This window comes from Neoarius graeffei, chromosome 18, assembly GCF_027579695.1.
Source record: "Neoarius graeffei isolate fNeoGra1 chromosome 18, fNeoGra1.pri, whole genome shotgun sequence".
Classification (NCBI taxonomy): Eukaryota; Metazoa; Chordata; class Actinopteri; order Siluriformes; family Ariidae; genus Neoarius; species Neoarius graeffei.
The window spans coordinates 21,760,835-21,772,916 of record NC_083586.1 but is presented as its reverse complement, the minus strand read 5'-3'; the positions used below and the strand labels follow the sequence as shown (position 1 = coordinate 21,772,916).

At 43.8% G+C, this 12,082-nt stretch overlaps 1 protein-coding gene across 1 annotated transcript; it reads right to left on the bottom strand.

The window, feature by feature from the left end:
- Positions 1-1,805: 1,805 nt before the first annotated feature.
- On the bottom strand, positions 1,806-11,583 carry smcr8b (Smith-Magenis syndrome chromosome region, candidate 8b). The gene is made up of 2 exons (XM_060898546.1): positions 8,674-11,583; positions 1,806-4,072 (listed from the first exon to the last, which is right to left on the bottom strand). Exons 1-2 carry the CDS (start codon positions 11,211-11,213, stop codon positions 3,664-3,666), a joined length of 2,949 nt encoding a protein of 982 aa, XP_060754529.1. The 5' UTR covers positions 11,214-11,583; the 3' UTR covers positions 1,806-3,663.
- Between the last annotated feature and the right edge of the window lie 499 nt (positions 11,584-12,082).

The following is a 12,082-nucleotide window of genomic DNA, read 5'->3' as shown; positions in this document are numbered from 1 at the left end:
TTTTTCATTTGTAAAACGACATATGACCTCTGATAACCTCAAGGTCATTAAACTTGGCCTATGGAGCACTTGCATGTGACGTCACAGCCGATCCAGATTGTGACAGACGCCATCTTGTCGGTAAAACGCCATATTTCCGCCTTCTACTTCTACTTCTACCTTTTCTTCTGGAAAACCCTACTATATACAATTCTACTACAACGGCTGCGGCTACAAGCTCTCCCTACCTGTGCACGTTTTTTGTGTGTATTTTTGCGTGTTGTTCGTCTGTACCGGACTTCAATATCCACTACAACCGTATGGACTTACTGGACATTGGTTTCCAGCAGAAAATGACGGTTTGTAGCGATTTCCATCGCATGCACAACATTCCGGACGAGATAGCGAGACCAGCGGGGTCTCCGTGGATTGTTATCGGAAGCAAAGCGAAGGAGGCGGCGCAGGAGCGGAAGCAAAAGTGAGGCTGCAGAGCCGGCCTGTTGACTAAGCTCAGAAAACAGCCACTCAAACCTCTACTGCTAAGCCGCTACCTCTCCAACGCCAGATCCATGGTAAACAAAACGGACGATTTGGAATTACAGCTGGAATTACCTTATTCTATTCTATAATCGGCTGGTCAGTGCAGTACTAGTAATACTTAAGTGACTTACCCATCCAGTGAGGATTCTTGTTTACAAGATGCCACATCTGAGTCGCTGACAAATCCTGAATTTCTGTAAAGATAACTGTCCAGAGATTTATAAGCACGCAGTGCTTCACCACTGAACAGCGAGGGAAAGTTTATGAGGTAATTATACACATCTGAGTATTCCGCTGGCAGTTCCATATCCACTGACACGGTCGTGAAAACTCCGTCCGGTAAGCCATAAGGGTCACTAATCTGTAGATCGTTTATTTTAGACATATATCTAGTTATCTGTTCATTAGAAAAATGAGCCGTGTAGTCCATCGGTTGAAATTGATCCATTCTGTACACGAGTGCAGCAGTATTCAGCGGTGTTTTTGACCGACAAGATGGCGGCTGTGTACTTTCTGGTCACGTGACTGCAAGGCCTATGCATTTAACGGCATTTTTAAACTGACTTTACTCCCCCAAAAAGAATATGAACAGACAAAAAACAAATAGAAAGGAACAAATACAACATTAAATGCCAGTCCATGTACATGTGACTTACTTTTCACAATGAGAATGCCTCGGCGATCACCTTACATAACATTGCATTACATTTAGCGGTTATTGTTTATACAAAGCTACTGAAAAAAGTACAGATTCAGCAGCATACAAAATGTGGGGGCATACAGGGTATACAGGTTCATCAGGGTTAGTATATATGAGAGTTTTTTTCTGCAATGTTATGTAAGGTGATCGCCTAGGCATTCTCACTGTGAAAAGTAAGTCACATGTACATGGACTGGCATTTAATGTTGTATTTGTTCCTTTCTATTTGTTTTTTGTCTGTTCATATTCTTTTTGGGGGAGTAAAGTCAGTTTAAAAATGCCGTTAAATGCATAGGCCTATAGGCCAAGTTTAATGACCTTGAGGTTATCAGAGGTCATATGTCGTTTTACAAATGAAAAATGAATTCAGCACCCAAACATTTAACAAACAAGGCCATTTGCTAACTTCATTAATCATTTTAGTACATTTCATTCCTTAGAAAGCTGAGAAACTGGGTTCAGCTGAGACGTTTACAGGCCCAAAGTTCAATGACCTCTAGAGGTCAACAGAGGTCAGATAGAGCTCGGCATATTGCAGATTTGAATTCGGCACACCCAAATTGACAAAATAAGACTGTTTGCCGACTTTGTCTCAAAAATGCCTTTAACTCCTTAACCTTCATCCTACCAAGTGGGGTCCATCTGGACCCCGCACCTATATGTTTGTTTGCCATTTTAAAAATATGTGACATACTGCCTCACCGTTTTATGAATTTGTCGGAATTTATGTCTTAATTAAAACACTAAAGCACCGGAAGATCAGCTTTTTGCATTGTGAAGGTATAATTAATTTGTTACTGGGGTCCAACCGGACCCCAGAGTAAAGTTTATCTGTCTTTCATTTTATAATTGAATAGCACACTGAAAGTTAACTTCTTTTATTTCTTTTATGTTCCATAATGAAACTACCAAGGCATTCCTTCTTGGGGTCCGTGTGGACCCCACTGCTGCAATAAGCACAGGCTGCAAAACAAAACCCCTAAATTATTTTACAATTACTTTTTTGTTTTAAATTCTGTAAGAAAAGACCTAAGTTGTAATCCAGAATGTTTTACAGCTGCATGAGCTGCAAAAATCATGTATATAATGCCAATTTTTTTTTTGTGGCACTATAATTTGCTACATGTATGCTAGTTATTGCAATATTATTGCAATGTTATTGCATTTATAATACATCATTGATATTCAGCCATAGTGGATTTTGTTCTTCAATAAAGTTATGTCTGTTTGCTGCATTGAATTGGTTCTTACTGCATTGATTTCAAGGTATTCCCTCCTGGGGTCCATACGGACCCCGCCTGGTAGTTTGTGTATGTAAAATTAGCTGGTAGGATGAAGGTTAAGTGTGTTCTTTATGCCTTGGGCCCTTTAGTGTATTGCTGTTATTAATACAAGATGTTCTGAACAAAACTTATCTGGTGATTTTGTCTTTATAAGCTTTAATTTTAAAGAAAAGTATTGGGGTCCAAACGGACCCCACATGGTAAGATTAAGGTGTAAAATAGCATGGTAGGATGAGGGTTAAATAAGCACTTTTTTGAATTTTGGTACCAGTCTACTACAAGAGCGCACCAGGTTCCCCTCCCGTGAGCCAAGAACGAGAACCCGAGGCGATGGTGAGCACCAGAACTGGATTGGAAAAACGTTGCCTGGTTTGGTATTGGAACTGAACTGAAGATCTTGACGTGCATCAGCGCGAGTGTGTGCGTTGCGCTGCTGCTGCGTGACTTGGATATTTGGATGAAGGAACAGGTGTACTGGTGTTTCTAGTAAACGTGTATCTCAAGCAGGACTAATTAGTAGTACTTCCTTTCCCCTGAGTGGTATTGGTTTGCTGTGTATCCAGTGAATTCTCTCAGTGCGTTATCAGCGCAAAATGTGGTTAAAAATTCTTAAAGGTGTCAAGTATTATATATATATATATGTGTATTAAAGGTGCTGCGATATGAGCTATTCCCAAGACTACAAGCACATGTCTGTCTGTTCTGGCAATCAATAAAATAATCACAAGGATTTGGGGATTTAGGATTATAGTTTTTGGCCTTTTCGGTGTGCCCTGCTATTTACACTGAACGCACTGGATTTCTCCAGCGGACAGAGAAAGTGGGGCAGAATACCTTCCAAGCACAAGACCACTGTCCTAATTTTTTGTTTTTCATTCAAGTGCATTTTAAAGCAGTACGACGAACACTTTGACAGTCAGGTGATCACTAGAGCATGGGTTGTGTTACTTTTTGCAGTAAGGGACTTTTTCAGTTCACAGACCCCATCGAATCAAACTAATTCAAAGTCGATGGCGTTATTGAGATTAATCAATCCAAAAATCAAGAAATAAATATACTTAAAACAACTTTGATAATGCTGGGTTGCGATTTCCACCTGTGTAACAGAACGCGAAGACGCCTTTGAGCCCCGCTAAATTAGCAGCTGTGTCGTTTTCACGGTCAGGTTTTAAAAACCGTGCTAGCACTGTAGCTGAATCGCAGAACTGTCGGTGAGGTTCCTGTCGCATGTTGTGTGATGAGCTCTGAAAGGTAGTGGAGGATCTTCAGATCATCATTATGGAACTCGCCGAGGACATGCTCAGGCCCGGCCTCCGTGCTGGGATGCTGGAGCCCATGAGAGAACGTGAGCAGGAACGCTCTAGATACAAGCTGACTGAGTATACTCTGCACGTACAGGAAGTAGGTGGTGCCGTGCATGGTGTGCATCCTCGCCTCCACCAATGGACAAATCAGAGAACCTTTATAGGCCGGGCTGCGTAAGGTCTTCTGGTCCACATCCAGGACACTGAGGTACCTGCTAAAGTGAACTAGGCAAGGTGGCATGCTGGGAGATGAAGGAAAAGCCAATCTGGGGGGAAAAAAAGGGTGACGTTAATGAAGAGTGACTACATGCTATACACTGTGTGCACAATTATTAGGCAAGTGAGTACACTGACCCTACTATTATTTCTATGCATATTTTCCAACCCCAAGCTATATACACTTGAATGCTAATTGGATTTAAGCCTTCTCAGGTGGTATTTATTTGTGTAATGAAGGAGAGTGTGGCCTAAAGCAGTGGTTTTCAAGGTGGGGGCCGCCGGGGGGTGCTAGGGGGGCCTCAGAAAATTGGAGGGACGATAACAAAAAAATTGTGAAAAAAAATACTTTTTTAAAATAATTATTATTAAATATATTGTAATTAGTTTTTTAACCATCATTATAAAATATAATTAATAATACATCATATCGAAACGTTGTTTGCCATGCTCATCTCTCCGATTGCCTGTGACGTTGCGGTTTGCGCCATTTATCAAGCTGCTTTGCTCCTCAAGCTAGCGTATTGCTAGCGCAAAATGGACAGGTTTTTGAAGAAGAGACCGAAGGAACAAACCAACAGCCCTGCTGTGGAGGACACTGCTGCGAAAAAAACTAAGAAGTCCTGGCCAACTAAAATCCGAAAATATGAGGCAGCATACATTAAGAATGGCTTTACAGCCATACAGAAAAATGGCCATGATTGCCCGAAATGCGTCCTCTGTCTGGAGACCCTGTCAAACGAGTGCTTAAAACCTTCAAAACTTCAGCGTCACTTGGTACAAAAACATCCGACAGATGCCGAAAAAACAGTAGATTTCTTCAGACGCAAAGAAGAGCGTTTGGTCAGGCAATCTGCTGCATTCACCCAGCAAGCTACTGTCCCCGAGCGGGCCCTGAAGGCATCATTTATAGCCTCGTACCACATTGCTCGTGCTAAAAAACCTCACTCAGTTGGAGAAGATTTGATTTTACCAGCCACCAAAGACATTGTCCGAGAATTGCTTGGTGAGGATGCTGCCAAAAAAAATAAATCGATGCTGTCCCACTCTCTGATAACACCGTGAGCCGACGGATTGGTGACATGGCTCAAGACGTATCTGCTCAGCTGTTGGAGCAGGTGAGAGCCAGCGAATACTTCGCACTTCAGCTGGATGACAGCACAGATTTATCCAATGAGGCCCAACTGCTTGTGTACATCAGATTTATTTCACAGGAAAGATTTGTGGAGGAAATACTATTTTGTAAAGCACTTGAAAGAAGAACTACTGGGAAAGACATTTTTCAAGTTTTGGACGATTACATCGAGTCTAACGGATTGGACTGGACCCGTTGTGTGGGGGTGTGTTCGGACGGAGCCGCGGCGATGACCGGGAAGATCAGTGGAGTGACCGCGCTCATTAAGCAGAAGGCCCCGCATGTAGTGGCCACACACTGCATGCTCCATCGCGAGGCACTGGCCGCAAAAAGGATGGATAACGAGTTGAATCAGGTACTACAGGAGGTTATACAGTTTATTGTTCAGTGCGAAAATATTTGTGTTGAAAACATGTTAGTTAATAATATTCTTATGCTAAACAAATGTAACAATTATTGACTATTGAATAAAAGTAAGAGAAAACATTCTAAAAGTTGATGTTTCTTTACATATTTTGTAGCATTGTCTGTGGGTTTGCAAAGGGGGTCCCCGGCCAGAAGCTAATGCTGTTTGGGGGGCCTTGGCATGGAAAAGTTTGGGAACCCCTGGCCTAAAGGCATTAACACCCTATATTAAGGTGTGCATAATTATTAGGCAGCTTCTTTATCTCAGGCAAAATGGGCCAAAAAACGATTGAACAAACACTGAAAAGACAAAAATTGCAAAACGCCTATCGGAGGGATGCGGCACTCTTGAAATAGCTAAGCTATTGAAACATGACCACGTAATAATCAAATAGTCAACAAGGTCATAAAAAAAGTTATGGAGAAGAACAAGATGCAAATTAATCGCTAAAGACTTGAGAAGGATTAAACATGAAGCTACCAGGAACCCATTATCCTTCAGTGCCACCATATTCCAGAACTGCAACCTACCTGGAGTGTCCAGAAGGACAAGGTGTTCCGTGCTCAGAGACATGGCCAAGGTAAGGAAGGCCGGAACACGACCACCACTAAACAAGCCTCTCAAGTTGAGACGTCAAGAAAAAAAAACATGTGGAGAAGAACAAGATGCAAATTAATCGCCAAAGACTCGAGAAGGATTAAACATGAAGCTACCAGGAACCCATTATCCTCCAGTGCCACCATAGTCCAGAACTGCAACCTACCTGGAATGTCCAGAAGGACAAGGTGTTCCATGCTCAGAAATATGGCCAAGGTAAGGAAGGCTGAAACACGACCACCACTAAACAAGCCTCTCAAGTTGAGACGTCAAGATCAGGCCAAGAAATATCTGAAGACAGATTTTTCAAAGGTTTTATGGACGGATGAAAAGAGATGACTCTTGATGGACACATAGCACCACTGTGACTCAGACGCCAGCAAGGTGGAGGAGGGGGACTGGTATGGGCTGCTATTACAGTATTAAGGATGAGCTAGTTGGACCATTTGGGGTTGAAGATGGACTTGAAATCAATTCCCAAACCTACTGCCAGTTTCTAGAAGATTGCAGTGGTACAGGAAGAAGTCGCCATGATTTTTATGCAGGACGATGCACCATCACATGCATCCAAGTACTCCACTGCTTGGCGAGCCAGCAAAGGCCTTAAAGATGACGGAGTAACGACACGGCCCCCTTCCTCACCTGACTTAAACCCTATTGAGAACTTATGGGTCCTTCTTAAACGTAAGATTTACAGTGAGGGAAGACAGTACACCACTCTGAACAGCATTTGGGAGGCCATGGTTGCTGCCACACAAAAAGTTGATTGTCAACAAATCAAAAAACTAACAGACTCCATGGATGGATGGATGGCTCATGGCAGTTGAAAAGAAGGGTGGCTATATTGGTCACTGAATATTTTTGAAATGCCAAAAGTGTTTATTACCTCGCCCGGGACGGAGTCCACCAGGGGGCGAGGTATTGTTTTCAGTGGGGTTTCTTTGTTTTTTTGTTAATGATATTATGGAAGGGGTGGCACGGTGGTGTAGTGGTTAGCGCTGTCGCCTCACAGCAAGAAGGTCCGGGTTCGAGCCCCGTGGCCGGCGAAGGCCTTTCTGTGCGGAGTTTGCATGTTCTCCCCGTGGGTTTCCTCCGGGTGCTCCGGTTTTCCCCACAGTCCAAAGACATGCAGGTTAGGTTAACTGGTGACTCTAAATTGAGCGTAGGTGTGAATGTGAGTGTGAATGGTTGTCTGTGTCTATGTGTCAGCCCTGTGATGACCTGGCAACTTGTCCAGGGTGTACCCCGCCTTTCGCCCGTAGTCAGCTGGGATAGGCTCCAGCTTGCCTGCGACCCTGTAGAACAGGATAAAGCAGCTAGAGATAATGAGATGAGATGAGATGAGGTATTACGGAAAACGGCTGGACCAATCTTCATGAAACTTTCAGGATAGATGGGCGTTGGTCTCAAATAGAACCTCCAACATTTTGGGGGTCATCCAGTCAAGGTCAAAGTTTTTGTGGCTACTGCTTCATATAGAGGCGGTAGCCACCGTGTCATCGTGCTGTAAGAGTGTAACAATTGCTCAGTACGGTGTGTTCTGACTGGCTGAGAGCAGCAGATAATCAGAACCATGTTTATTGGCCAAGTAAGTTCACACACAAGGTCAAAATCGTTTTCTTGCTTTATCTTCCTTCATATTCATTATAAGTGCTACCGGGCGAGGTTTGTTTTGCCTGGCAACACTTGTTTGTTAATTCTGAGTTGTTTATTTGATACTCTAAAAATTATAATAAGTGAGATGGGAAAATTTTAGCTTTTCATTTCATTGCATAATTCTGCACACTAAATGTTGCCCAATAATTGTGCACACTACTATATTCCCCTGAGGAAGCCTAAACTCCCTTTTTCTTTGTTAAACATTTGGGTTTTAGGTTTATTAACAATTTGGATTGACTGAGAGCACTGTATTTGTTCAACAATAAAATTAATCCTCAAGAATACGACTTGCCTAATAATTGTGCACGTGGTGTAGATATTGTTTTCTAGATTTAAGTTTATTAAACAACGTATGCAGCGACTGTCCATTTACTCAAGTCATTTAATAAAAAGACTTCAGGCGAAACAAGACTATGATGCTGATTATGCCCGTGTTTTATTCCTCTTATACCACAGCCTCTCTTTTTCTCTACTGAAGTTAAGAAGTTTTTTTTTTTCAATGCAGCTTGTTCTGTTACAAAGAAACCGTACTGCATAAACTCCTCTGTCCTGAAAAAAAACCCCATCACGTTACAGCTTTACATCTATCGGACTGTTACAAAGCTCGGATACTGGAGAGTCCTTCCATAAAATGTTAAACATCTCCCAGAATGTTTAAAAAAAAATTCACTTTATTTGGAGTGTCCACCATATAACATATTGGAAAGGGCACCTTAATATAAACCTGTGATTTGAATTACAGTCATATCACTTAATAGCTGATGAGAATGACTGATTGATTGATTGAGCTCCCTGAAAAATCTACACCGCAAATGAATAGGTCTTGAAATTAGCTTTTTTATTCCCAAACGTACCTGTTATAGCCGATGAGTTTCCAAGTTAGCAGATCAGTAATGTGCAAAGGGTTTGATGTCCAGGGCTGGATGTTTCCTCTGGACCTCGAGAGATGAGGAGTATACATGGTCAGTGCTGTGACCAAGCGTTTAACCACTCTTTCCTCGCTGCCCAGCACCACCACTGTTCGGCCACTCAACAGGCTGTACACGGCGTGCACGGCGAACGGAAACTGGCGTAGGAAATTCAGAGCAGCCCGTCCCAACCTGGCACGCTTTCTCCGATTCCCGGCTGTACTTTTTTCCCCACGGAGATCAAGAGACAGTGTAGAGCCTGTGGAGCCATGGCTTTGGTAACTGGTGCAATCTGAGAAATCATCTGGTGTAAATAGGAAAGGCCTGTCTTGGAGAGATCCTGGCTCACTTAGAGGAGAATGGGCACCAAAAGTACACAAGTTCAAGCTCATGTGTGGATCTAGTGGGTTTATGACTATAGTAGGGGTGCTAGGGGAGCTCGGGCATTCCTGGCGTTTATCTTTGCACTGAATCAAAACATCTTCAGTGCTGTGCATACAGTCATTCCCTTCTCCTTCGTGCTCTGGGGTTTCCTCATGGATGGCAGTAGGGTATGAGGCCCTCAAATCATCTGGTATGATGGAATCTGTAGTGCTAAGCACCTCAATGCTGTCCTCGCTATTTTCCCGTCGAGTGACCACTCTCCTTTTTCGTCCTTCAAAGGGGGCTGCTGGGAATGCTTTTGGTCTCTGTGGAACGGTTTCCGTGGTATAAATAGGGCCTTGAGTTCGAAAGGATTTCTCTGTTCCTAGCACCTCGATGCTCTCTCCACTGCTTATGCTATCCTTCATTGGCATGGAAACTTCCTCATTCTTGCAGGTGTCTTCATTTGAGAAGTTAGGTGCCAAAGGCAGATCATCACACGGTGAGGTCGGAACAGAGTCGGGTCCATTTCTGTGGAGCTCAAGCCTGATTGGCACCATTTCCACACATGATGTGTAAGAGTCGAGACTTACAGGTTCACTCTGTAGTGGGGAAATAGGAAAAAGCAGCGCTGACCGAGACTGTAGTCTGGATAACTGCTGACCTGTTTCTTCCTCCAGGTCGCAAAAATCTTCAAATAGGAAGTTCGTGGACTTTAGGTGACGGAGCAAGTTTTGAGTCCTTTGCTGTGAGAGGAGGTAGCTATTGTTCCCACGAAAACTCTTCTCGGTGGAGCGGAGCTGCTTCAGCGCCTGCTGCAGGAAGTACTCGTCGCAGAGCTCATCCAGGTTCTTCAGACGCTTGTCAAACTGTCGACACATGCTTGAGCTCACCAGTTGCGGAGTGTGTGAAAGTGCATGTGAGCAATCGCTGCATTCCTCCACTGACTCTGGGCTCTGGGAATACAGTATGTTGGGGTCTAAGTCTGAATCCAGAGAATGAAAGGCATCATCTGGCTCATATGGCAAGAACTCTGGGTTTCTGAGCTTCCTGTTCGGATAGGAGGTGATTTGTTTCAAAAGACTCCTGTGTTCCTGGATGGCTTTTTCCACATGAGCCAACTCCTCTGCTTTATTCACCCACATGACTGACTGACATGCTGCACTATGACCTGCCTTCGTTTCTTTGGGCTGCTCAAATACTCGATCATTTCTCGATCTGCTTTTTTCATTTCGATTGCTCATAACAACCAAGTCACATTCTGGCTCGTTTCCCCTTTTATCAAACCCTGGCACACTGTCGTTTTTGTCAACTTCCATAAATGACGATCTACATCGCTGTTTCTCTTTCAATTCCTCTTCTTTTGTGGTCAGCAGCAAGTCATTGTCCTCGTTATCTTTTCTTTCCTTTTCCCTTGTCGCTCCAGTATTCGTCTTTGTTTCCATTACGTTCCTCTCGCCAACTTTTAATTTATTTTGCCTATCTCGGTTTATCTCCCTCAGCAGTATTAATCGAGTATACTCCAAGTCTGAAAGTTTTTTATCCACTTCGTTGGCAAAGTTCTTCCTATTTCCAGTCTTCAGACACTCAGAAGCCTTGGAGAACTCTGCTGAGAGTTGCCGGAAACAATGCATCATTTTTTCCTCTTCAGAGGACACGTAGGCCATGCAGAACGGCCGGACGAACCCCCGCGCCTCCAGATCGTACAGCGTTAAGTGATGCACGTAGGCGTAGGCGCCTTCTCTAGAATCCCCCAGCACCACTTTTGAATCTTCGACAAAGTTCAGTTTAGGATGTCCACAACTTGCAGGGCCTGCGAACGTGGTCTGATAGTCGACGGACATTATCCTGAGCGAGAAGTGGTTCAGATCGAACGAGCCACATGCTTTGGTTTCATCCGGAATGGTTAGTAATGGTTGGGGACCTACTTGCTCAGAGAACTCCGATATAAGAATAAAATCCTTATTGAAGCCAACGCTGGATGTCTTTGACCATGGCGAGGCGTCCTCCGAGTATGGATAAGGAGGAACGGACAGATCGGCTGGAAGTCCGAGCGAGTCTGTCGATCGTTCTAAGAAATCGGTGTCTGTCGTGAAAGCCAGCAAGTCTGGAGATCCAATCATGATGATATTATTATAGGCTCTACTAGTCCACTTAATATGAGCTGCTCAGTTCAGTCTTCTGGCTCGTGCTTTGCTGGGGGTCAGTGACGTATCCCCATGACTCAGCCCGCGTGCAGTGTCAAGATAACTGAAAACACAAGACGTACTAGTAGGTCCAGTTGGCCGGCATTTACCTCTACAACCAGTACCTTCTCACTGCGACCAGTCAAAACCTCCGCACGTGATCAGATAGATGTGACAGCCGGCGGAAATCAAAGTAAACAACATGAAGCCACCTCGTCCATAAAGTGCAGCCAGTCTGTAAACATCCGTGCTTTATTTCCACGTGCTGACTTCAGGAGTAAACAGCGCGAGGCGTCCGGTGACCAGACTGTCAGTAATCGAAACTGGTGCTCCCGCAGCCCACGTGACCAGGGAGGAGGAGAAGGAGGAGGGAGGTGGTGTGGTCTGGTGTGGTGTGTGACCTTTAGGACTAAACACGCTACCTAGTGTTCACTAAATCTCACTGACAGCCGCGTTGATGGACCCAGACAGAATTATTTCCGGTGTCGGAAACGCCCCCACCCCCCACGTGAACGCGCGTGCACGTGCCCTGATTCTTTATTTATCTCCAGGCTTCCAAAATTATTGGATCAGCTGATTCTCTTTAACCCTTTGATGCAAATCATAGCTACGCACACCCCTTCTAATGCACAACATGGGACCCGCATTCATTTTCCAGGTTATTTCATGCTTTCTTTGCTCTGTCTTTTGAAATCGATTTATTTTATGATTGAATATTCCAAGTAGTCTTTAAACATCTTGTTTCTAATTATCACAAATCATTAATTTAATTTTTTCTTTCCTACTTTATGAACTTTTTATATATT

Excerpts from the sequence above, each read along its gene's own strand:
- smcr8b (XM_060898546.1), bottom strand. The coding sequence starts at position 11,213 with ATGATTGGATCTCCAGACTTGCTGGCTTTCACGACAGACACCGATTTC. Across the intron at positions 4,073-8,673 it reads AAACTCATCGGCTATAACAG|ATTGGCTTTTCCTTCATCTC; the intron begins GTACGTTTGGGA and ends TTTTCCCCCCAG.